Source organism: Dendropsophus ebraccatus, chromosome 9 (genome assembly GCF_027789765.1).
Source record: "Dendropsophus ebraccatus isolate aDenEbr1 chromosome 9, aDenEbr1.pat, whole genome shotgun sequence".
Taxonomy (NCBI): Eukaryota; Metazoa; Chordata; class Amphibia; order Anura; family Hylidae; genus Dendropsophus; species Dendropsophus ebraccatus.
In genome coordinates, this window is record NC_091462.1 from 43,918,001 (window position 1) to 43,942,277 (window position 24,277).

Here is a 24,277-nt window from a genome sequence, read left to right on the forward strand (position 1 = left end):
TCTTCCCTAAGGAACCAAACTAAGCAAAATGAAGTTTTAGGGGGACTCAGTAGAGCTCCACAGGCCCACATTGCAGTAAAAGATGCAGTGACGTCTGTGTGAGTACGGCTATGTCTGGTAATGCGGTTCAGCTCAATCAAGTCGATGGGACCGAACTTTAGGGCCCTATTACACGGGACGTTTATCGTGCGAAAAATCGTTAAATCGTTCGAATTTAAACGATAATCATTCTGTGTAATTGCAGGCAATGTTAAAAAAATCGCTTGTATGTCGTTGATCGTTGATTTAGTTCTGAACCAAAAATTATCGTTAATCATTCGCCAATCATTCGCTGTAATTCCACATTCGTTCGCTCAAGTTCCGCACTTTTTCACTAATCGTTCAGTGTAATAGCACATTGCCCATTGTTTTCCTGAGATCAGAAGGAATAAACGATCGCAATAACGATCGAAATAATGATCATAATAAGGATTGTAATGACGATCGTATCTAACAACTATGGGCCATCTTTTTAATGGGTTATCCCAAAATAAAATATCCGTAATTATCTTATTGGTGGGAGTTTGATCCCAGGGACCCCGTCAAATCATGAAAATAGACATCTATTGTTCTACTGTTTGAATAAAGTGGCTGCTGAAGATATATACTGCTGCTCTTTCTTGTCTCTATAGGACTGATGAAAACGGCCGAATGCAATGCTAAGCTATCTTCGGTACTCCCATAGCGAGTTCATGCAACAGCAGCATTTATTCATTTTATTCACCGAGGAGGGGGGTTAGGAACCCCAATTCTTGGAAATGTGGTGGTCCCATTCAGTATATTATCTCTTCATGGGGGGAGGGGTTAAGGGATCTCAGTATGGTGGCCCCATCAGTCAGACCCTTACTAACCAAATATTGATGTGTTTAATTCTAGGTTAACCCCTTTACGGTACTGTCTGCTATATTAAATTCTGGAAAACATATTTAAAATCGTTTTGTTTCTGTATAATAAACATTAACATTAAATTATTTTGACGCTATTAGTATACGATTTTTATCTTATTATATTTTTATAAGGATATAATGATCTGTCCTACTGAAATACTGCTGGAGTGAACTCGTATGACCATACAGTATTGTAATATTACTAGGATGTTATATTGCGTGATTGCTACAGTACATTTTACTATTACATAGTCGCGCCACACTGTACTAAAGCTGTTGAAAACATTAACACAGAGACACAGACATTGCTGGCATGAGATTATAACAATTTTTTCCAGCCCAGTCTGGAAAAATGTCAGCCTTCATTCCTTTTATTATTCCTTTGTGTGTATGCAGGTACTTTTTAATTCCCACATTCAATGGGTCTGGTTTACAAATGCGGAGGAAAATGTATTAAAATCCAGACCCCTCCCCCCATCTATTTGAAAGAAAAAAAATATAGAGAACAATGATATTCCGCTACATACCAATATCCAAGTGCTAATTCTAACCATAACATGATGGAGCCCTGAGATAGCTATGAGTCTCTATCCCAAGGACTTATCGTGTTATTAGTAACACATAGTGCATGAAATTTAATGTTGAGATACTGTAGGTGATACAGGTTTTATCTAGAAAAACACATTTCATAAATAAAATATATATGACTTTATAATATACTTTGTTAATTCTTGGATAAGTTTGGATTTCTGCTGGCTACCATTGTATGGAAGCGTCTTGCTTATATTCAGAGGCAGGGTTCACACATCTTACATATATTATACTGTGGAGGCAGCAAAATCTGATATAAGAGAAGATTTTTTTTTCTTCAAATAATCTGGAAAATTATACAGATTTGCATATTACTTCTATTTTTTTAAAAAAAAACTCACGCATTCTGGTACTTATCAGCTGCTGTATGTCCGTCAGGAAATGGTATACTCTTTTCAGTCTGACACAGTGCTCTCTGCTGACACCTCTGTCCATGTCAGGAACTAACCAGAGCAGCAGCAAATCCTCATAGAAAACCTCTCCTGCTCTGAAAAGTTCCTGTCTTGGACAGAGGTGGCAGCAGAGAGCACTGTGTCAGACAAAAAAAAAAAACAACATTTCGTGCAGGACATACAGCAGCTGATAATTATGGGAAAACTGGAGATTTTTAAATAGAAGTAAGTTACAAATCTATATAACTTTCTGAAACCAGTTGAATCGAAAGAAAAGGATTTTCACTGGAATTAACACTTTAAACCTGGCTCAATATGTAACGGGACATTTATCAAGAGCGGCATACAAGTCAGAAAGGTGCACATTTATACATTTTCTCCATGCTAAAACATATCCAACCTAGGGGTTGGATCTCCTGGGATTTACACAGCCTGGAATCTACTACTCTATTAGTCTATGGACTCTATCTATTACATTTTGCCTACACTGATACATTGTAGCTAATGCTAAATACAAGAGAGGTTTGTGCTGCTGATTTTGTTATGCTATGTCTTTGCTATATTCATGCATTGGATGTGCTGGGGGTGAATTGAAGATTGGTAGCAGATTCACACGAGGATTAACCTCATTGTCACTTAGTGGGGTTAATCTTTGTCTTTCCATAAAAGTGACATACCGCTTAGTCCGGTGCCAATTTTATTTCTGTAGTGGTGGCAAAAATCCAAGCGGAAATTTTCCATTGCATGTGAACGGATTGAGGAAGCACCATTCATGTGCATGAGAGGCTAATTTTTGTTAGATTTGACATGCATGGGTTTCATCATTAAATCCACACTGGAATTCATGTCAAGATAAATTTTCTAGATGGTATAGAAATGTAGCTGTCCCAATACTTGCTCCAGTAGCAAGTATCTTACAGTTTTAGCATCTAAGACGCTGAGAAGTACCAATGTGCATTGCAAGGAATCAATGACGCCATCTACTGCCTGTGGTATCTATTCGGCCTGCTAAATAGTAAAGATTAGGAAACTTTAGATTCCCCCTTAGGGTCCTATTCCACAGGCCGATAGGGGCATGATCAATAATGTAAACGAGCGCTGATCTGCTAGATCGGTGCTCGTTTACTGGGCCTATTACACGGCCCAATAATCGTTTAGCGAGGGCTGCACGGACATCGTTACCGATGTCCTTGCAGCCTTTGTTTAAACACCATACATTACCTAAAAATGTTGCAGGTCTTCTCCTGTGCTCTTTCTTCCTCTCGGTCCCGCGTGCAGCAGCAGCTTCGGTGCAGCCTGTCTGAGCTGACAGACCACTCAGCCAATCACTGGCCGCAGAGGTCTTGGCCAGTGATTGGCTGAGCGGTCTGTCAGCTCAGACAGGCCGCACCGAAGCTGCTGCTGCACGCGGGACCGGAAGGATGAAGGAGTGCAGGAGAAGACCTGCAACATGCAGGTAAAGTATGGTGTTTGTGAAATCGTTGGTTGCCTGCCGCGCATTGCTATTACATGCAGAGATGCGCGGTCGGTGCCCGATGATTTTGGGTTTGAACCTAAATAAGCGATCAGCCGATGACACGATCATCGACTGATAATTGTCTCTATTCCACGGAGGGATTTTCGGGTGAATCGGGCCGATTCGGCTGATTATCGCTCCATGGAATTGGCCCCTTAGACTATTGACCACCAGCAATATCCATTACATTGCGTGTATGAAAGTTAGATAGCAAATTTTGAGCACATTTTCTATTTAGGTCACAGACAAGATGTATTCAGGTTTCTTAATGAATAAGTAAGTTAAGGATAACAGATTTATAAAGCATTGATCAAGGGAAAGCATATTGAAAACATATGGGACGAACAAGAATATCTCAACCAGGATAAAGTTTTTCATAGTAACTGAAAGTTCAGCACAGTTGCCCCTATTATTAATTACCCCTTTAGATTTATTACAACATATGTTTAGGCTTACCTACACAAACTGAACTTCAATGAGGTACGAGAGGCATGGCTTCATGACAATGTACAGGGAATATACATCTTAGGAGAGTATTAGCGATTCTCTGTAGTGGGTATCTACTGTACTCATATTTATGTTTCCAGATATCTGGATTACCGAACAGTGGCTGTAAACTAGACAGATGTGTAGCAATAAAGAAGCTTGGTTACAGTCCAAAGCTATAAAAGTCGCGGTAAGACCACTTTCACCTCTGTTTGACCTCCATGACAGAACGTCTAGGTAAGGTTTCTCAATACTCACAGGTCCCAGCTTCAGATCCTGCAAGATGTCATCAAAGTACTGAAACTCGGAGATCTCCAGTTCCACAAGCTCTTCCTTCAGTTCTAATAGCCGTCCCATCACGCCATCTAGAACCAGCCTGATCACCCTTCTTTTCTGTGGATGGGTTATCTGATCGTATGCCAACTCCAGATTGCGGAAGATCTGTAGGTATCGGACATACAGGGTCCCTAGCTGCTGGGCCACCACCATGCGATCCTTCTCTGGTTTGGGTGGCACATCTGGCATCTCCTGCTGGAGCAGCTGGGACAGATCTTCTTGGGCTTCCACCCATAGTCTGTTGTAGAATCTACAAAGAGATCACATGTGAAGTAAATAGCATTATTCACAGATACAAAGATTAGGTAAGATTAAAGGGGTATTCTGCCATAGTAAACTTTTAATATGTTGTTGCCCTTTGGATGAACATAAACAGCCTTTTCCAACCTTTCCACGCTCCCCCTGGTGTCCTCCTAAATCATCTTAATCATCATCATCGAAGAAAAACTAGTCTGGCAGTGACATCCCGCTTAGCCAATCACTGACTGCGGTGCTGTCCTGACCCAGTCAATGATTGGCTGAGCAGTCTGTCACTGCAGAAACGAGTCAATCTCGGAAGTGTAGGCGGGATCTTTCATCATTTGGAGATGACATAGAAGGACATCGAGGGAGCATGGAAAGGTTGTTTGTCATGTTCTCCCCAAGGGCAGCAAAATATTAAAAGTTTAATTTGAGCGGAATACCCCTTTAACTGTAATGTTCTTCAAGAATAGGATATAAAGTTATATTTATTCTTTGTCCTTTAGATAAACTGGTTCAGGGCCAGGTACTGGGCCTCACTGCTTGGCCCAAGGTAAAGGAAAGCCCAGTTACTTCCTTAAACTGGTTACCATGAAAGCATGGCAAAGCTAATGGTTACTGATTATTTTATCAATGTGCCGCAAAGTCAGTTATTACCATCAAATCAGCTTCTCAGAAACTGACCTGTAATTCTGTCAGTAAATTCTCTGTGGAGCAATGTATTAGTATTAGATCAGCTTCTCAGAAGCCAACATGACTGCACTTCCCCACAACAAAACATAAAACTGTCAGTAGCTGTATATTGAAGGCCAGGGACGGTTCAGACCACATCCTGTTAGGTCAGGAAAGCCCTCTGTATAAAGCCATTCCTTCTCTCATACACTAAGTCCAGTCCTGTCCTTGCATCTAAATGGCTAAATAAATAGCTCATGCATACTGCTGTAATATGTCAGGGACATAAGGCTGGACGTCATGAGGGGCTGGATTACTTATACATCCATTGTAGTCTGTTAGTGTGGGTGGGAGAAAAATCATCCATAAACGACAAAGGAAAAGTTATTTCTTCACTTTATCACCATAACAGATGATGTCAAGATATGCTTTGTTATCCAGACAGTTTCCCATATTAATCCTGATATAAAAGTCCAAGACCATCTGAGGTCAAACAATATACCATATGTTCTAAATGTGAGATCATACACCTTCTTTCATATATCTAAAAACCATATCAGCACATTTTTTCTTTTATTATGAAGATTCCTGCTAAGGTTTCTGTAAAAAAGGAAAAGATATATATACTTACCTCTCTCGCTCCCCGCCATCACCACTGTCATGGTGCCAGTTCCTGGTGCGTTGCATGTCGCCACAAAAACCTGTTTGCTTGGCCAATCAGTGGCTGAGGGGCGCACCACTGTTATCACTGATTGGCTGAGTGGGCAGGTGCTTGTGCCAAAACTGACACAAAGAATTGCACAGCAGTAAGGTAAGTATATTTCTGTTTCTATTTTACAGGACCTTGAACCAGAATATATATTTTTTAAAATACCTCTTTAAAAATTGTCAAACATATCAAAGGGGGTGCTCCAAGCGTAAAAAAAAATTGGCTGCTTTCTTCCAGAAATAACTCTACACTTGTCCTCAGTTTGTTTGTGGTGCAACTTAGCTCTATTGAAGTGAATGGAGCTGCAATACCACACACAACCTGAAGACATGTGTGGTGTTTTTGGGAGAAACCAGATATTTTTTTCCTAATTCCAGAAACCTCCTTTAGGCTATGTTCATACACTCTTTTTTTGGCCATTTGATGGCCATCTTTTTCGACGGCTGCCATTTTGATGCCAATTAATGGGCGTAATTTCATAATGACGGGTATGATTACACATAACAGCCCTTGTTATGAAGTGAGGCCTGTTTTTTGGCCTCAAAGTCATGGCTATCCTTAAAGAATGCCATCAAACGGCCAAAAAAAGACTGTGTGGGAACATAGCCTAAACCTGCTGATTTTGGTTGACCATCTTATGTATATGGTGGACTCCCAAATGTACCAAAGGCTGCTTTTACATGAATTTAGAATTCATATTACATCAGTATTTTGCAGACCATCTATGGAGATAGAATGAAATGAGTCACACTGTATTCACATTTGTAACTATTTTCAATGTATCTAGAAGACAACCCCTTAGTATTTATTATTCAGAAATAATACAATCATGGGCGTAGCTAAGATTCATGGGGCCCCATGGCAAGAAATTGTACGCCCTCCCCCCATACATGACCCGGTGCAGTCCCGCTACGTTCTGTTATCCCTGATCCCCAGCGAATGAGTGATATAACTGATATGCCGAGGAGCTGGGAGAACAAAACGCCGAAGGACTATAGGGAGGGTAGCTCTTGTGTGCTGCCTCCAGCCACAAGAGAAACTGTCAGGGCCCTGCCAGTGGGTGCTGTGACCCGTAGCTACCAGGGAGGGAGACCACGTTTCAGGGAGGCAGACTCTTGCCGCATGGGCTCCGTAGCAGTTGAGTGGTCTGCCTCTATGGTAGCTATGCCACTGAATACAATGCTGATGGTATTTCATACTTAGTACAACCATATTTTGAATCTGTATTACAAATGTATATCCATATGCTAGTGTAAAATATTTCTTATATTGTACAGGTAGGTAACACAATGAGCCAGCTCTGAGGTCACTCTGTATTGCACGTCATGGATTGGAACGCCACTCCAAATAGTGACATCACCAAAGAAGATTACAGCATACATGAGGTCAGTGATGACAAACGTGCTGCTTTTTACTATATATTCACACTTTAGGGTATGTTCACACTACTATGTAAACATACCCTTATTCATAATAAAGTGCTATAGTGTAATTATTTGACCCAAGACCATTAAAACATAAAACAAGACTGTGTACTAATCTAGAGCAAAGTACAACACATTGGTGAAGCTTCCCTTAGAAATCAGGGAATTGCTATAAATTCCCTATTTCCTCCAGCAGACAGCTCGTACACCCGCCTCAGCTCTGTGTGGCTCAGATGGTCGGCAATGTATCAGTCCAAGGAGAATATTGTTTTTGAAAGTTTACATTTTTGCATAAAGGTCTGTGCAACCTGGTGTTTAGATCTAAACAGTAATGTCTATAGGGTAAGCACCTTCTTCTCACAATACATCCACTTATCCCGGATGGATGAATGTAGTATTCTGTTTCTAAAGCCTGGGTATAGAGAACAATAAGGTAATATTATGGCATTGTGCTATTGAGTTCACTTGGTGCACATGGCAGCTGCAAATCTCTGAACTCAATAGAGGGGGTGGATGGAAGGGTTAGAGGTGCCAGGCGTCCTGTGCTGAGGTGGGGCTGAAAATGCATATATGTAATGGGTTCTGGTGTCACCATGGTGCCCGCTTTGTTTAAAGATAATAGTGAGGTTGGCACAAGTTCAGCTGAGAAGGTCTTTGGGCAGCTTTAATGTGCAGACTGCTTACCCTGCCAAATTCTTTCTGTATTTGTGCTGTGAGTTTGAGGCTCACGTCCGTTTCACCTTAACACACCCTGGCAGATGCAGGCCCGTAATGAGCTTCTGGGTAAATGTTACCCATGCCGGCCAGGGAAAGCAGACAAGGCCCTGCTTCAGTATTGTGAGAGTCCCAGCTATTCCCTTTGGCTCAATATAACTGAATATAGCTCTTACAAATTTCTTAATTCCCTGTAATAAAGTAATATTACAAGTGGAACTAATGTGCAAAAAGTCATAACCCGTAATAATAAAAAGCATGTGGAATCAGACAGGCTGACTGGTGTTCTATTGCTGATTGATGTAAATAAAGACACTGTAAAATCTAACAGCCATTAACTTATACAAGGGAATGCTATTCATATGTTTTATTTTATGTACCGAGCTGATTGTGATGTATGAATACATTCTGACCACATTAATGGGCAGACCCTTTTACCAAGTATGTGGGGCCACACAGAGATCACATCGCCCATGTTTGTGGAGTCTGATAATAATCAAGTGCAATTAAACCGAATGGGATCTTTAATCGGTCAATGCATAGCTGAAGGTTTTTAAGAGACATTATTTTTTTAGCTTTTCTTCATATCACTGCAATGTATATGTTTCTGTAAATGATGGGAAATCAATGAATACACATGGAAAGGCTGGATGCAAAGTCCTTGTACTGTATGTTAGCATGCATAAAACCCCTAAGAATGCATATGACAGAGCCATAGACTTGTATGCTGCTGTACTGGGGCATCAATGGGGACTTTACTCTAAAGGAGATATAAAACCATGGGCACAGTATGGGCTATAATTTATATCTAGGGGTGCCATAGTATGGATTCATATAACATGAACATCATAAAAACACACAATAAGTTGTCATTAGAATGCCCTTATATTACTATATTTTCTTCATATTTTATCTTAGGATAAAAGGTATGTTTACTGTAGATATATGTAATGGCAGTGGTTGGCAACTGCTGATATGTGGCTTGACCCACTGTTGCCAGAATGCAATTGCTACTTTGCCTCCCCACAGTCTAGTCTAGGCTTCCTCCTCTTTATCTCTTCTGTTTCCTTTGCTGTGGCTGCAGTTCCTGGTCTGCCTCTAGGGGTCACACACGTGCACTGGCTTGAAACTTAAAAGGCCAGTACGTGTGCCTCCACCTCCATCTGTGCTCCATCATTACTTGTTTACATCTGCTCTGCCAGGGGCTTAGCTAGGATTCATGGTTCCCCATAGCAAAAAAATTGTATGCAACCCCCATACACATATGCACCTGGTCCGCAGTCCCCCAATGCTCCTACTTTCTCCCAGCTCTGAAGCACACAGTGATGTTACTTGTGTGTCGGGGAATTGAGACAGAGAGTGGCCTGTTGTGGCTGATGGCAATGCTGCCTTGGGCACAAGAGAGCCTTCATCACGAATGCCCACAGTTAAAGGGCCAGATGCCAGTATGGGCCTGCATGGGCCTCATAGCAGTCGTGTGGTCTGCCATCATGGTAGCTATGCCGCTGTACTCTGCCCACTCACCTGTGCCAGAGCAATAGACTGATTTTACGATAATAAAGGAGGGTTTGTTCTTCCTGATTTGGTACAGGTATCTGACTTGTGCCTGTTCATTTGATGTTGCTCCTGCTTGACCCCTTGTGTACTCAGTTAACCCTTCTATGTATGACTTGGGCAAGGGTTGTCTGGCTTGCCAAGCCAGCTGTGATCTGAACTGGGACCAGGTTTGTGGGAGTTACCTGGTGCCCCCTAGCAGCAGAAGTCCAGCTTCTTATACTGGAATGGGATAGAGGGTGAAAACCTGCAGGGTATTTAGACCATGATCCAAAGTTTTTCTCAAATTTGAAACCGTTTAGTAGCACAGAAGGTACATACCTATTGGGGTGTTACAATGCACCAATCAAAAATACTGGAAGTTTGTGCAAGGCATCCACTAATCTTTCATTAAAATAATATGGTTACCAAAGTTATAAAAAACAAAACTGGGACATGCACAATCCGACCTATTTACATAGTTACATAGTACAGTTGAAAAAAGACACATGTCCATCAAGTTCAACCAAGGAGGGGATGATGGGTACATTCTCTACATGTGCATTTATGTTATTTAGGTCTAAGAACTTGTCTAAAGCCCCTATTACACAGGGTGATGTGGAGAGCAAGTGAGCGCCAACCTGTCAGGTCAGCGCTCAGTTGCTCCTCGTTCCCCCGCCTGCTATTACACGCGCCGACAGTGAGCAAAGAGGAGAGCGTAAGGGGGGGCATGGGGAGCTGTGGGGGTGGGCTGCCTGGGTAATCGTCAGATCGTCCGGGCAGCCCATAGGAGATAGCAGCGGTCTGCTGCCGCCGCTCCTATTACATGGAGCAATGGCAGCAGATCATTGCCAGGCTGATCGTTGCCATTTCGGCCTGTTGAAAGACAACAATCAGCCAACATCTTGCATGTCGGCTGACCCTTGTCTTCTATTACACTAAATGATTATCGGCCTTAATAGCCAATATCAGCCAAATACGGCTGCTAATCGCTTCATGTAATAGGGCCTTTAGCATGTTTTGAAGCCCTCCATCGTCCTTTCTTTGACTAGATTCTTAGGTGGACTGTTTCACAAATTCACTGTTCACTTAGTAAAGAAGGCTTGCCACCTCTGGTTATGACTTATATAATACTATTACCCCCTACATATACTTGTATGTAGTGCCTTATAAGCCCTTATAGTTTTCTCACAAAAGAGGTTAAGCTTACCGGTCTATAGTTACCTGGGGAAGTCCTAGAGCCCTTTTTGAAGATCGGCACTACTTATAAGGCCTAACGATAAAGTGATCATAAAAAGCAACAAATATATGGCAATTGAATTTATGAACAATCTGCTGTAAGGTGACACATAGGAAGACATAGAGTAGGTAGAGTGTTAAGTTTTGTTGAGTCAAATAATCTTCAAACCTATCACTTCACTAGGAACACCAATGAGCCATGACTGCCACGTAGTGCACAGGGCATTGATTTCCCAGGGAACTAAAAGCCTAGATCTTTGTCGGCCCACACAGTTATAGCATCCACCATTTTTATGTAGTAGTTTCAATTTTCCATTTCTTTTCTTGCTTTTACATGATGTTATTTAAAATCCTATAAAGATTATCCCCATTGTATTTGGAAACTATCATCTTGAGCAACAACAATTGACTCTTTCCCCATTTACTATAGTGTTGGAGCGGCCTGGCACAGACATAGTTACACATTTTATGAGCATATGTAAGTATTAGCAGACTATGATTTTTTTCATCTCTGATTTCTCACAGAAAAACATTAAAGAACTGGATAAAAAACGACTTGGAGAGAAGTAACAAAAAACCACAGAGTGGGGAGTAAAGCCTCAGATGTGGATTTCCCAGCCAGGCCGAGAATGTGCAGCTCAACACATCCTCCTAATTCTTTTATGAATGCACCTGCTCTTATAAAGCCTTGTGAAGTACACTATGTTACCAGACAGTCATTGATCTGGTTATGGGGGGACAAGCTAGCCCCTTTTATTTACATTAAAGAGGATGTATCGTTTCTACCCCAAAAATCTGCAAAAGATATACTGCTAAACAGCTAAAGGTGAACACACCCTAAGGCTTTGTTCACACAATGTATTTTTTATGACAAGAACAGACGTTGTTTCCAAATAAAACAATGGCTGTTCTTGTCATAAAAAATGTGTTGCATTGAAGTCAATGCAAACAGCGGCCGTAGTTCACACAATGTATTGAACAACGGTCGTTGTTCCCTACGGCTGTGGAGATAAATAAGACGTCAATTATTTCTGTCCGTTGTGCATTGAAATGAACGCAAATTTTAGGGCAACAACGTTTGACACTCACTACAATGGCCGTTGTTCGTACATTGTGTGAACATAGTCTCAAGGATAAACACTAGGATCATTTGAAAGTTTGACAACAAAAAATCGCAGAAAATCTGGAATGGTCAGACTGTTGTATTGCTTGAACAAAGTAGTCCAGTAGAGATTGTGTGTGTGACAAACATAGTCCCTATTTCTGTGGAGTTTTGGTGTATAATGTGGCATTGATAGATTACAAAGAAGCTTTAAAAAGGGAAAATTGTCCTCTGAGGATAACCTTGTCCATGCTGGTGATCCTTATAAACGGTGCAGGGCAGTAGCCTCCACGAGATAGGTACTGACCCCAGTAGGACAAACAGCTGTAACAGAGCTGAAGTATCCTACTGTGCAATGCACAGCACTTCTGGGAAATCTTGGAAAGTCTACTACTCATAGTGAGAAAGGCCTAGGGCTCGTATTACCCCAACTTTGCACTCTGTGAACTAGTTAGGGCACAAAGAGGTCAGATACACAACTCTAAATGTAACTAAGAGTGTTCTCTTCTTCTTTTTCTTCTTCTACTTCTTCTATACACTATCTCTGGTAGAGCTAACAACCACATTGGACAAGACCCCCAAGATGCATCCTACCCTCTGCTTTACAACTTCTGCCTCTTCTATTATTTATCTGCCCTAAACCCTTAAAGTGAAAGCCAACTATTATTACCTTGTATTGCACTGAAGTTTACAAGTAAACTATTCCATTGGGTGAGTGCTGCACCTACACCTACACTTGGGTTATTCCTCTCTCAAACGCAGTGTCGGTTTGTCCGGGGGTGGGTTCCAACACCACTCCTGGCCTCCGTGACAAGTGCCCAAGTGACCCAACACCCACCTAGCTGCCACAACACTGCATAACTACCCCAGCACATGGCATATGGACATTTTTTTTGGTTGCAGGGAAAGGTTCCTGGAGTTACTGGAGAGGATAGTGACCCGCACAATAATGCTTCTCAGATTGGGGGGCTGCCCAAAAAACAGAAGTGGGATGTCTACTGATTTTAGTCAGTCATGCTTCTGTAATATAGGATGTAGTTTTCATGTTGCCCTCAGCAACTCTAGATATGAATTGTCAGTGATTCTTCAGTTGTTGTCTCACACGATGTCTGATAAAGAGGCCTCGAAAGCTCACATATTGTCATCATCTTTAGCCAATGAAAGGTATCAACTACTGCGAACTCTCGTTCTTTTATCCCTTATATTCACTGGCTAACACGGTACACAAAAGCTTTTTCTTTTAATCACTTTCTCAGATACTTCTACAGTACTTTACAGCATCCACCATTGTTTTTCTATTTACAGTGTCTTCCAAAGAAAGTCCCAAGTAGACAATGCCAGCTCCCCATCATTAGGGGTAACACACACACACACACACACCATTTTCAACTCGTTGCATTCTGCTAAATAACACAAATAGCCAATGTACGATCAAGAGATCCCTGCAGATGCAAGCCCTAATCAGCTGTGCCAATATCCAATAATTCTGTATTAATTCCAGTTACAGAGAAAACGGACAATCCAGCATTCTAAGGGAAGGTTGCCCACCGTTCTCTAAGCAAAATCAATCACCAAGTAGCGAGGCCTAGTGTCATTTTACCCCACAGATTATTTGCTTTTCTACACAAAAAAGGAAACTTGTATAAAGTAAATTCATGACATCAGAAAATATGGTTTAATCTGCCATTCAGCAATAGGGCCTCTACATATCCCCATTAGATGGCTTATTTCTTCACAATAGGGATCCCGAGATGGTCCTTGGTGGCCTCCCTTGCTCTCTTACCCTGTATAATATTGTTCTATACTGAAAATAATGTATAAAAGTATAAAATTTCTGCCTCCAGACCAGAACTGTCAGGTTGTACATGTAAGTATACGACTTCTTGGCTGCTGTCTGTATCAGTTACCTGACATGGGAGAAGATTAGAGAAGAAATTTGAGCCTAATTGTGACTGTGTTATATCTACTGACCGCCATGCAATTAAAATAATAAACCAAAAGATGTCCATTATCATTTCATGCATTTAAAATACTGAAACGAGCCACAATTGAATCAATGTATGTGAGTAGAGTGAGTGTATATATATATCATATGTACTCATCTTTGCCCCCTCCAGCAATAAAGGAATAATCAGTACCTCTGCATGGCTGCCTGTTATAACCCACAGAAAGGAGCTGTTTAACAGTGAGTGCCCTAACGATCCATAATTTATCCAGGTTAGACATAATACAAGGCTTATATCCAGGGAAGATTAGTCATAAATGCTTAATCTACTGATTCTCGCCTATTAAACAAATCTGGCGTATCGAGGAATGGCTGTGATATAATGAGGCAGAACGCTCCTGATCGCTACACACATTTCACCTTTAAAAATAACTCTGGCAAATCTCTCTCGGTCCTCGCTGAATTAATGGGTGCAGCATGCGTCCCGTGTTCAAATCTCCTCATTCTGGTGAAAGATGGGATAAGAGGCGAGTCTTACGGAGATATAACCAGCGTGAAGGGCAATGAACTTATTAAAAGCCCCATTGAGGAGCCCGGCTGCAGCACATTAGATCCTCAAATGCCCAGAGAGTCTACTGGACGCTCTTGCTCTCTGGAACATAATGTTTTTAGATGGTCTGATAAAGTGGATCAGATGGTACGAGAAGTGCGAGTTTGTCAGTGTGACTCTATAAATCACACCTGCAAGGAACACTAGACTGGGAAATCTGCTCTCTGGAAGTGAATACACTCACCGTTTGCAGTCATGTGAAAGGCGAAGCTTTATAAATTATATGCTACTTTATTGCTTGACATGGATGTAACCAACCTGCTAAACTGACATCTTGCATTTGATGCAAACTACTACAGAGACACAAAGTCAAATATTAGCTATTTTATTCCAATAGTAAGGTCTATGACCTGAAATATCTGCTATTACCCTGGGAGTAAAGGGGCAAAGTTTCTCCTTGAGGATAACACTACCTCCAATAGGTGGCACCAGAGAGCAAACTTTTTTTTTTTTACTTCAAGGAAAGCACTACTTTGGATATCCTTACCACCGCATAGAGCGTTTGGGTGGCACTAAGCGTGTAACTACCACTGTAGCCATCATAGCGGCTACTATGGGGTCTGGCGCATATCACGGGGCCCCGTTGTCCGATCCTGCAATACACTGGGCCCCCCTGGGTTGTCATCATATACAGCACCTGGTGGCTGAGCGGGCCTCCTGGGTTCTGCAAATGTCCCTTGCAGTTATGCAGTTATGAGGGCTTAGTGGTCAGTCTGGAAGGGGGGAGGGGGGAGGCAATCAAAAGTTTTCTCAGGGGCCCAGCCCTTGGGTGAGTTCCGATAGATATTGGCCGACAGCTATATTGTGTGCCCTAATAACTGTATTTCAGCTATCGGATTGGAATAGGGTAACCTAAAGGGGTTAGCCCGAGTGATATTCCCTATAGAAAGGATTATACCTAACTAATCGGTAGGGGGTCCGATAGCTGGGACCCTACTAATCACATGCTATGACTGCTCATATCAGGTGCACATCTCACATTGTCCCTTTAGGACAACCCAAGGTAGCTGCTCTTCATTTTGAGATTGGTGTATGAGACCCCCAGTCGCCCCCTAAAAAATCTCCCCACTGTTCCTGAGTCACATGACTCCCTTTTAAATATTACTGCTCCCCATGTTGATCACAGTCCAGTACCTGGTGGTCACTGGTACAAGGCGGGTCTGGTGACTGGGGGGATCTCCAGTATATGGCACCTCCTGCTCATTGGTATATGTTGTGCCCATCTCTAGTCTGATTCTTATATTTTAACCCAGTGCCCAACTGTCTGATCATCATACGCACAGCTACAGTATGGCTGGGGGCACTACTTCCTGTACAGCTCAACCATTTGGGTCACGGGGGGCTAAACAGCTGGATATAAGCTATCAGAAGAAGAGAGATGGCTGCAATGCTGGAGGCTTGTCCCTACGGCCCATAGGCTCTGTTCGGACCTACCCCAAACTGGTGAAAAACATTGGATACATGTAATCTGGGGCAGATTACCCCCATTATAATGTACTGATGGTATAGTCCACACATCAACATGGTGGAGGAATGGGATAGCTGTTATAAATGGCTGCTCTAGTACAGTATAAACTAAGGCAGAGTTCACAATGTGTTGTAGTTTCTTTTTCATTATGATTAATTTTACGTAGTCAGCCATATTATTGTGTGCAGCAAAAAAAGGATACTTTACAATGTGTTTTTTTTTTTTTATAAGTAATTCAATAGGAAACAAACTCTGCTGTATAACATATAGCTACTTTATAAAACTAGGGTCCACAAATACGCAATGTGAATCGAGCCCAATACCTCATGGATGACTAATAAATTGACAGGAGAGAGTTCCCCATTAAGCCGTAATGAAACGTTGTGTGCATAACTATGGGAACACGTACAATTATTTTCTATAATACGGATATATATACAGCAGTGAAATCATGACAAAGGTATTCTATATCACAACACTCTGTAAATCATTATGATGAATAGCTATAAAAACATTACAAATGAAAATATCATCATATTATATTAGATTATAGTAAAAAACATATTTCATAAATGGCAGACAGCTCTTTGTTATCTGCCATCTGTAATAAATTCCAGACACGTGTGATGTTGGCAGGATACACTGACGACTGAATGTATTTGGGGGGAAACGAGGATTAGGATGTGTCCAAGCTGAGCGTACAGGTTCATAGGGCGATTGGCAGGGATTGCTGCCTTATGGCCAGCTTAATGGTGCATTCACACCTACAGGATTTGCAGCTGATTTTCTGCAGCAGATTTCATTTAAATAACTGAACACAGCATCAAATCTGCTGCAGATCCTGTAGGTGTGAACGCACCCTAAGACAAGAAACAAAATCCAGTCCTTATATTAAAAGGGTTATCTTTCAAACCAACTTGTTTCAGAAATTTATATAGATTTGTAATTTACTCCCAGTACTTATCAGCTGTTGTATGTCCTGCAGGAAATAGTGTTTTCTTTCCAGTCTGACACAGTGCAGTCTGCTGACATCTCTGTCTGAGACAGCAATTGTCCAGAACAATAACAATAACCTCTCCTGCTCTGGACAGTTACTGTCTCGGACAGAGATGTCAGAAGAGAGCACTGTGTGAGGGTAGGTTCACACTATGGCACCGGAGCAGAGAATTTCCGATGCATTTCGTAGCTTGTACCTGTTCACGTTCACATGTCAATTCTTTCAGTGGAATGCAGAATGCGCCCGTGCATAGAATAGTGTCGGAGAGTGTGGCGGAGAGGTGCGCGGCCGTGAACGGGTACGAGCTACGGAATCCGTCTGAAATTCTCCACTCGGGTCCCGTAGTGTGAACCTACCCTCAGACAGGAAAGAAAACACCATTTCATGCAGGACATACAACAGATGATAGGTATTAGAAGACTTGATATTTTTTAAATAGAAGTAAATTACAAATCTATATAACTTTCTGAAACCAGTTGATTTAAAAGAAAAAGATTTTCGCTAGACAACCCCTTTAAGCTTTTTGTGATATTATGAGGAGCAAACTTTGATTAGATTTATTCTGTCACAGGTAAGATTTGATGAGGGCCACAATGAACATGGTACAAACTGAGGTGTGAGGGCTATTTCACACATTTTTTTCCCCCAGAAATCCAGTGGAATGGCCTGTAAGTCTTTACATGTCTTTATGACTGACTCTCCTTAAGGGTAGCTTCACACACACCACATCGCAGCTGACTTTCCGCTGCAGATCTGATCTTAATAACTGAACACAGCATCAAATATGCACCATCAAATCTGCTTTAGATCTGCTGCGGATCCTGTACATGTCAACGCACCTGAATCATGCCTTTACGTGTACTGGATCCGCAGCTGATCCAGTGCCTGTACATCCCTATGAGAACACATACTCGCAGCAGCATTGACATCCCACTGCAAGTATGTAAGTTAACTCCCTGCCGGCCGGAGCATACATCACCTGCTCTCCGCTCCGGCTTGCTTCGGGGGTTCTCGGCTGGACATCCCGCTCAGCCAATCAGTGGCTGTGGAGGGGCAGCGCGCTGATTGGCTGAGCAGGACGAGCAAATCCGCTGTATGTGTGAAGGCACTTTAAGGAGAATTTGTATCCCAGTTATTGAGGAATAAATAAACAAAGTGGAGGGACTGTGGTGAAAATGCTATAATACATCTTATAGCATGTATTTATTAATATGTACATTAAACACAAACATGAAAAACAGGTTTTATAATTAGATGATTATAGGTAGAGGTATAAGGGGTAAGGTACGAGATAGGTTACCCCTGGTTTAACCCTGCCTATTGCTGAAGTTGGACCCCCTGGTTTAGGCGTCCCCAAACAACAGGAGGGACTGACCCTGACCCTGTAGCCAGCACACGAGGACGCGCCCCCACCAGGCACCTCGCACAGAGGGTAGATGTCTCAGCATCTCTGAGACCTCACAGCAGACTCAGTGCACGCTCCGCAGCTCATCACTCTGCAGGAGAAAAACTATCTGTATCAAACTAACTACATCTGTTTACTAACACCATCTGGGAACTGAGATTGCTGGTTACTTATCTACTACAGCTCGTATTAATACTATACAGTTGATCATACTGTAAAGGCAGAAAACAACTAACACACAAGACCAGACACGTATCTCTATACATACAACGGTGATCCCCTACAACAGACTTGGGAGCACCCACAATATTCATCTGTAAATTAAAATTTTCCTGGATCAGACTGAGACATGTATCAAGGCATATCCCATTGATACTCCAACACTCTTCCTACTCCCTGAGGAACTTGTCGCCATAGAACAAGGGAAACGCGTTGGTTAAACGGAAGAAGGGATATCAGAACCACGACAAAAAAACATCTACACCTGCCTTTTATATGCTACACACTTTGTATATTACCGTATTACCAGACACAGTGACAACTGACATCTGTAACGGGAAAGACCTACACAACCCTAGCACAGGGTCAGTCCCTCCTGTTGTTTGGGGACGCCTAAACCAGGGGGTCCCACTTCAGTAATAGGCAGGGTTAAACCAGGGGTAACCTATCTCGTACCTTTACCCCTTACCCCTTATACCTCTACCTATAATCATCTAATTATAAAACCTGTTTTTCATGTTTGTGTTTAATGTACATATTAATAAATACATGCTATAAGACGTATTATAGCATTTTCACCACAGTCCCTTCACTTTGTTTATTTATTCTAAAAAAGCCTAGGACTGTGGGAACTCTCTACCTAAGTTTAATCATTAGGTTCCCCAACCCAACTGCTAAGCCCAGTTATTGAGGACACTCATTGTCTGGCACTATTTATGGACCACTCTCTGGTACTGTTTAGAGGACACTCCAGCACTGTTTGGGAAGGCACACTAGCTCATTGCATAGTTACTCTCTGACACTGTTAGTGGAGCTGTATTGTGGAGCTTCAATGTGTGCATGATCCCATACAATATAAGGCCATGTTCACACAACGTAAGTACAACGTAAGGAATCTGCATTGTGCTGCAGGCCGAGGGAATCCCGGCTGGAGTGTATACACAGGGTATACACTCTGGCCGGGATCCCTAGAGGTGACGTAGGAAACTGACATGTAGAAAACCCTTTCAGTGCACACTATGGAGCGAGCGGCTCCGGCCTCATGCTCCATAGTGTGCAGTGGGGAGCTCTGATGCAGACGCTCATGGATGTGCCCGCATCAGAACTCAGCGACGCTAGAGATCATCCGGATCATCGGGATGATCTTTTCTGAGATCGGCCATTCCGTGACCCGGCCAGTCTCATACTACGTGTGAACATAGCATAAAGGATTGAGCACCTCTGCTGACTAAGGACAGTTTTCAAGATTGCACAAATCATATATACATAAACAATAGATAATTGCTGTTAAGATTTATAATATTGCATTCCAAAACTCATTGGCTTAAAGAGAACTATAATTTATGCAAATTAACCTGATTTATGCGTCATAAATAACATTGTAGGCTGAGTTCCTGGAAGCTTCTAACATATAAGTATCATCCTAATTGCTGCACGGTGACACAGATGACAATAGAACAATTGTTACCTACTTTGAAATATTACATCATTTAAGTGTGCAAAGTAATGAATTATTTAACCCCATCCTGACTGTACATGGGTGACTGAACAGAAGATTCCCCAGTAAAAAGTAGTCACTTAATGGGTTTTCCGGAAGGGCACCATTACTGGCTTATCCTTAGGATAAGTTATCAATATCTGACCTGTGGGGCTCCAAATCTCAGCATTCAGTTGAATGAAGGGGTCACAGCCCTCATTTTATTGTTAATCTGGGCAGGATGCCATACAGTTGGTTGTCCCTGTGATTGGTACTGCAGCTACAGCAGCTCAGCTCTAGTCAACTAAAAAAGACTGAGATGCAGTATCAGGCACAGCCACGTGTACAGTGTGGTGTCTTGCTCCACACCCTCTACACACACTGAAAGCGAGTGGGCAAGAGCTGGGGTTGGCCGTAGGGAGCTGCGGATGGGCTGCCCAGGCAATCGTTAAATCGTCCGGGCATCCCATAGAAGATAGCGGTGGTCTGCTCCCGCGGCTCCTATTACGCGGAGTGATGGCAGCAGATCGTTGACAGGTTGATCGTTTGTGTTTCAGCCCGTTGAAAGACAATTATCAGCTGACATTGTGCATGTCGGCTGATCAATGTCTTGTATTACACAAATCGGATAATTGTCCGTAACGGCCAATATCGGCCAATAATCACTTTGTGTAATAGGGCCTTAAGAATAGGTCATCAATATTGCACAATAGTCTCCCTGGAGGGTTCCTTTAAGTCCTCTAAAATGACATCACTGCTAAGAGAGACAAACCTTCTATATATAAGGTAATTATTATGTGTGGGGAAAAAAAAGTTAAATAGATAAATAAATAAAGCAAAAACATATTTTATAACTATATATCAAATGCACACAGTCCTCCTCCAGCATGCTTCCACTGCCATCCTTTGTTAGCCGGGCGTATTTTACAATATAGCAAGTTATGACATGCAGAATATATGTGATCCCCAAATGCAAACAAGCAATTCTTTGTCACTTTCTTGACTTCTTACAGTGCCCCCATCATACCATTACCTACCCCCCCCACCAACAATTCAGATCCAACAAGACAGGCACACATTTCTGCTACTCTTCCGCTATACCAGGTGGGCTACAGCATGTTCCGCTAGGTGTACCAAAATCCGTCAATGGAAGTCTATGAGACCACCTATATGGACAGAGCAGGCGGCCGGGGAGTGGATTACGCTGATGCCGCATTCTCTCCCCAGCTGTGTCTCCTGATTCCAGTGAGTCTCAGCAGTGAGACCAGATGGGATCACTAACTTTTCACATGCCTGATGACATATTTTTGATGACAAGTGCTCCTCAGCCCATCATCCATGACAGGCCTAATATAGAGGAGCAGAAAAGCGGAGCCCTGGCCAATGCTGCTTGTGTATTTTGGTTGTTGCAAGATGGGAGAAGATGCCAAGCAAAACTAAAGGGGATGAGGTAAGTAGCAGAGTGGGAAACCTAAGGGCAGATAGCAGTGTAGAAATTGATCGTCCGATTATCGCTCCGTGTAACAGACAGAACAATCAGCCGATGAAACGATCATCGGTCCAAATCTAAAATCATCGGGCATCGCCCACACAGCGCTATGTGTAATAGCGATGCACGGCCAATGGATGATCATTGTAGTATTAAATAATAAAGTATTAACTTACCTTACCACGTTTCCGTGTGTCCTCAGGTCCTCCCTGATCTTTGCAGCTCTACCTACTGTTCCTTTCTGTTCCAGCCTCTGCACTGAGAGGCCGCAGCAGCTCAGCCAATCACTGGCCGATACAGGCCATGGCCCGTGATTGGCTGAGTGACCTGTCAGTGTAGAGATTGGAACAAAAGTCAGAGCTGCAGAGACCAGCAATGGCCTGGGGGCACCGGGGAACGTGGTAAGGTAAGTACATATATATTTTTTTACATTAAGGCAAGGGCTGCACGATCTAGCAGATTGGCGCTTGTTTAGACTTTTTGATCAGGCTGCATAATAGGACCCTAAGAGAACCTGCAGAACAGGCCTCTTTGCATAGACTGATTTTCCAGCAGTATGCAACATACTAAAAGAATACAATGGGCTGTAACTTTATAACAAATAAACAGAACACAATACAAATGTTAAAAACATAAACACAAGCAAGTAAAATTGAAAATGATTATTGAGAAATGATGGATAATATCAAGAGTAAGGGGGAGATTTATCAAAGGGTGTAACATTTAGACTGGTGCAAACTGCCCACAGCAACCAATCACAGTTCCTCTTTCCTTTCAGCACTGCCTAAAGCTGAGCTGTGATTGGTTGCTGTGGGTAGTTTGCACCAGTCTAAAATTTACACCCTTTGATAAATCTCCCCCTAAGTGTATGTTCACACTGAGTAAATCAGGTGGAATCCCACCTGTCTCAGTGTATCATAGCCTGTCTATAGGAGAGTGTGCGCTCCTCCGCTGCCGCTCTCCTCTCAAAGAAGTGACATGTGACTCCCCTGAGAGGAGAGCGGCGGCAGCGGAGGAGCGCACGCTCTCCCATAGAAAAGCAGTGTCACGCTGAGACAGGTGGGATTCCATGGCGGAAAGTTCCACCGTGGAATTCTACCTTATTGTGAACATACTCTTAAAGGACAAAGGCAGAATAGTGCAGCCCCTATAGCCAGGGCACAGACAACCATATAGGATGTAAGACATCACCACCTAATGTGACAAGTATATATATATATATATATATATATATATATATATATATATATATATATGTAAATCCTCATCCCCCAGGGGCCTCCGCTTTCGACTGTAACATGCATTTCACAGATTCACTTCATCAGTATCTTCTTGGACTTATTCTTAGGAGGGTTGGGTGTGGCGTAACAAGAAAATTGTGGCTGGGCACACCACCTAACATGTCCCTCTTTCCATTCATTAAAGTTTTCATTCCATGAGTGTCTTACAAGGTACACATGGTTGATCTACAATAAGAGTCTTTCATTACTAGAGCTATAGTGCACCCCACTCCTAGCGCAGGAGAATAAGCTAAATTAAATAAGAAAACAGTAAGGAAGGAACTTTTTTCTGTATTTTACATCTTGTTTCCATTGTGGCACCATGTTAAAGCCCTGTTTGCCCCACAAAATAGAAAAAAAAATAATTGAAAAAAAAAAGAGAGGGAAGAGGAAGAAGAAGCAGCTTGCTAAATTCCATTAGTTAAAATTTGTCTTTACACATTGAGACATCAATAGCCTTAGTTATAACTGAACTGAGTGAAACGTGCCTGCAAGTATTCCCTTTCAATGACTATGATTATCTTATGCAATGATCAGCGTTGCAGACAGTGTTTCAGAATTTCCACAATATTGAGCAATTTATTTTTTTCTAAGGCACAAAGATTTACGTAAAACGTGGTGTGATGTGAATGTAAAACCTCAACCCTCAAAGAGTGCAGGGGATTTCAAGAGTTCCTGGCTTATAACTAAAAATTAGAATAGCCAAAGCCTGTACTTACGTGTGAGACATGACTTCTGCAGCTCTGTGTGATCGCTGCCGGGTAAGGACAATCCAATATCTGATATTGCCTAGAAACACACTGAGAAAGAGGGGTGAGGATATCCTCTAACCCCAGGGGAAGATTGCATTGATTATCTCAATGAGAACATATACATACTGTGTATATATATGTATTTTAACAGAAGAGTGATTCTGCCATGACTGTCTGGGCTTCCTTCTGTTTATTTGGTTACTAGGGAGACACTAGGGAGAGGCATAAGAAGCCATCTCCATTTAAAAGGACGTTGCTTAGCAATGCTCTGGCTTCCTGTTTCAGTCACTACTACAGCTCTGCTGGACACCACCAGCACATTATTAATTCGTCATTGCCAGGTACACAAGACGGTGCATAGACTGCAGAACAATCCGTCTTGTGTGACTGCTGGAACAATGACAATGCTGACTGATATCTGCCTGACATTGTCTAAGAATGTGCACCATACCATAGTAGAATTACAGGCGTAACATAGGTGCGAACCTCCTAGAAAAAAAATACCTATGAAAAAACCTTCTAGAAAAAAATCCAGGGACACTTTTAGGGTCATGAAGCTGGCTGGGAATATAGTTGGCACAAAGCACTGGGTCCAAAACAAGCAATCGAGTAAACCAGTAAAATGTCGATGCCACCTTCACTTTTCTTGTTAGTGTTGCTGTTTGTTGTAAATATTTTATGAACTTTTTAAACTTTTTAAAAACTTTTTAATGAAGGAGTAAGACATAGCACTATATGGCTATGTTCACACAATG

At 42.1% G+C, this 24,277-nt stretch overlaps 1 protein-coding gene across 2 annotated transcripts in view; it reads right to left on the reverse strand.

The window, feature by feature from the left end:
* The window catches only part of IQCA1 (IQ motif containing with AAA domain 1), a 141,663-nt gene extending 117,936 nt beyond the window's left edge, over positions 1-23,727 (reverse strand). The window contains exons 1-2 of one of the 2 annotated variants that reach the window (XM_069985201.1): positions 23,490-23,727; positions 4,170-4,497 (exon numbers count right to left, since the gene is read on the reverse strand). In XM_069985201.1, coding sequence (XP_069841302.1) covers positions 4,170-4,497; positions 23,490-23,500 — 339 coding nt within the window. In that variant the 5' untranslated portion in view covers positions 23,501-23,727. Of the gene's footprint in view, positions 1-4,169; positions 4,498-15,569; positions 15,729-23,489 lie in introns of those variants that run through there. The other variant, XM_069985200.1, reaches the window with a different exon arrangement.
* Between the last annotated feature and the right edge of the window lie 550 nt (positions 23,728-24,277).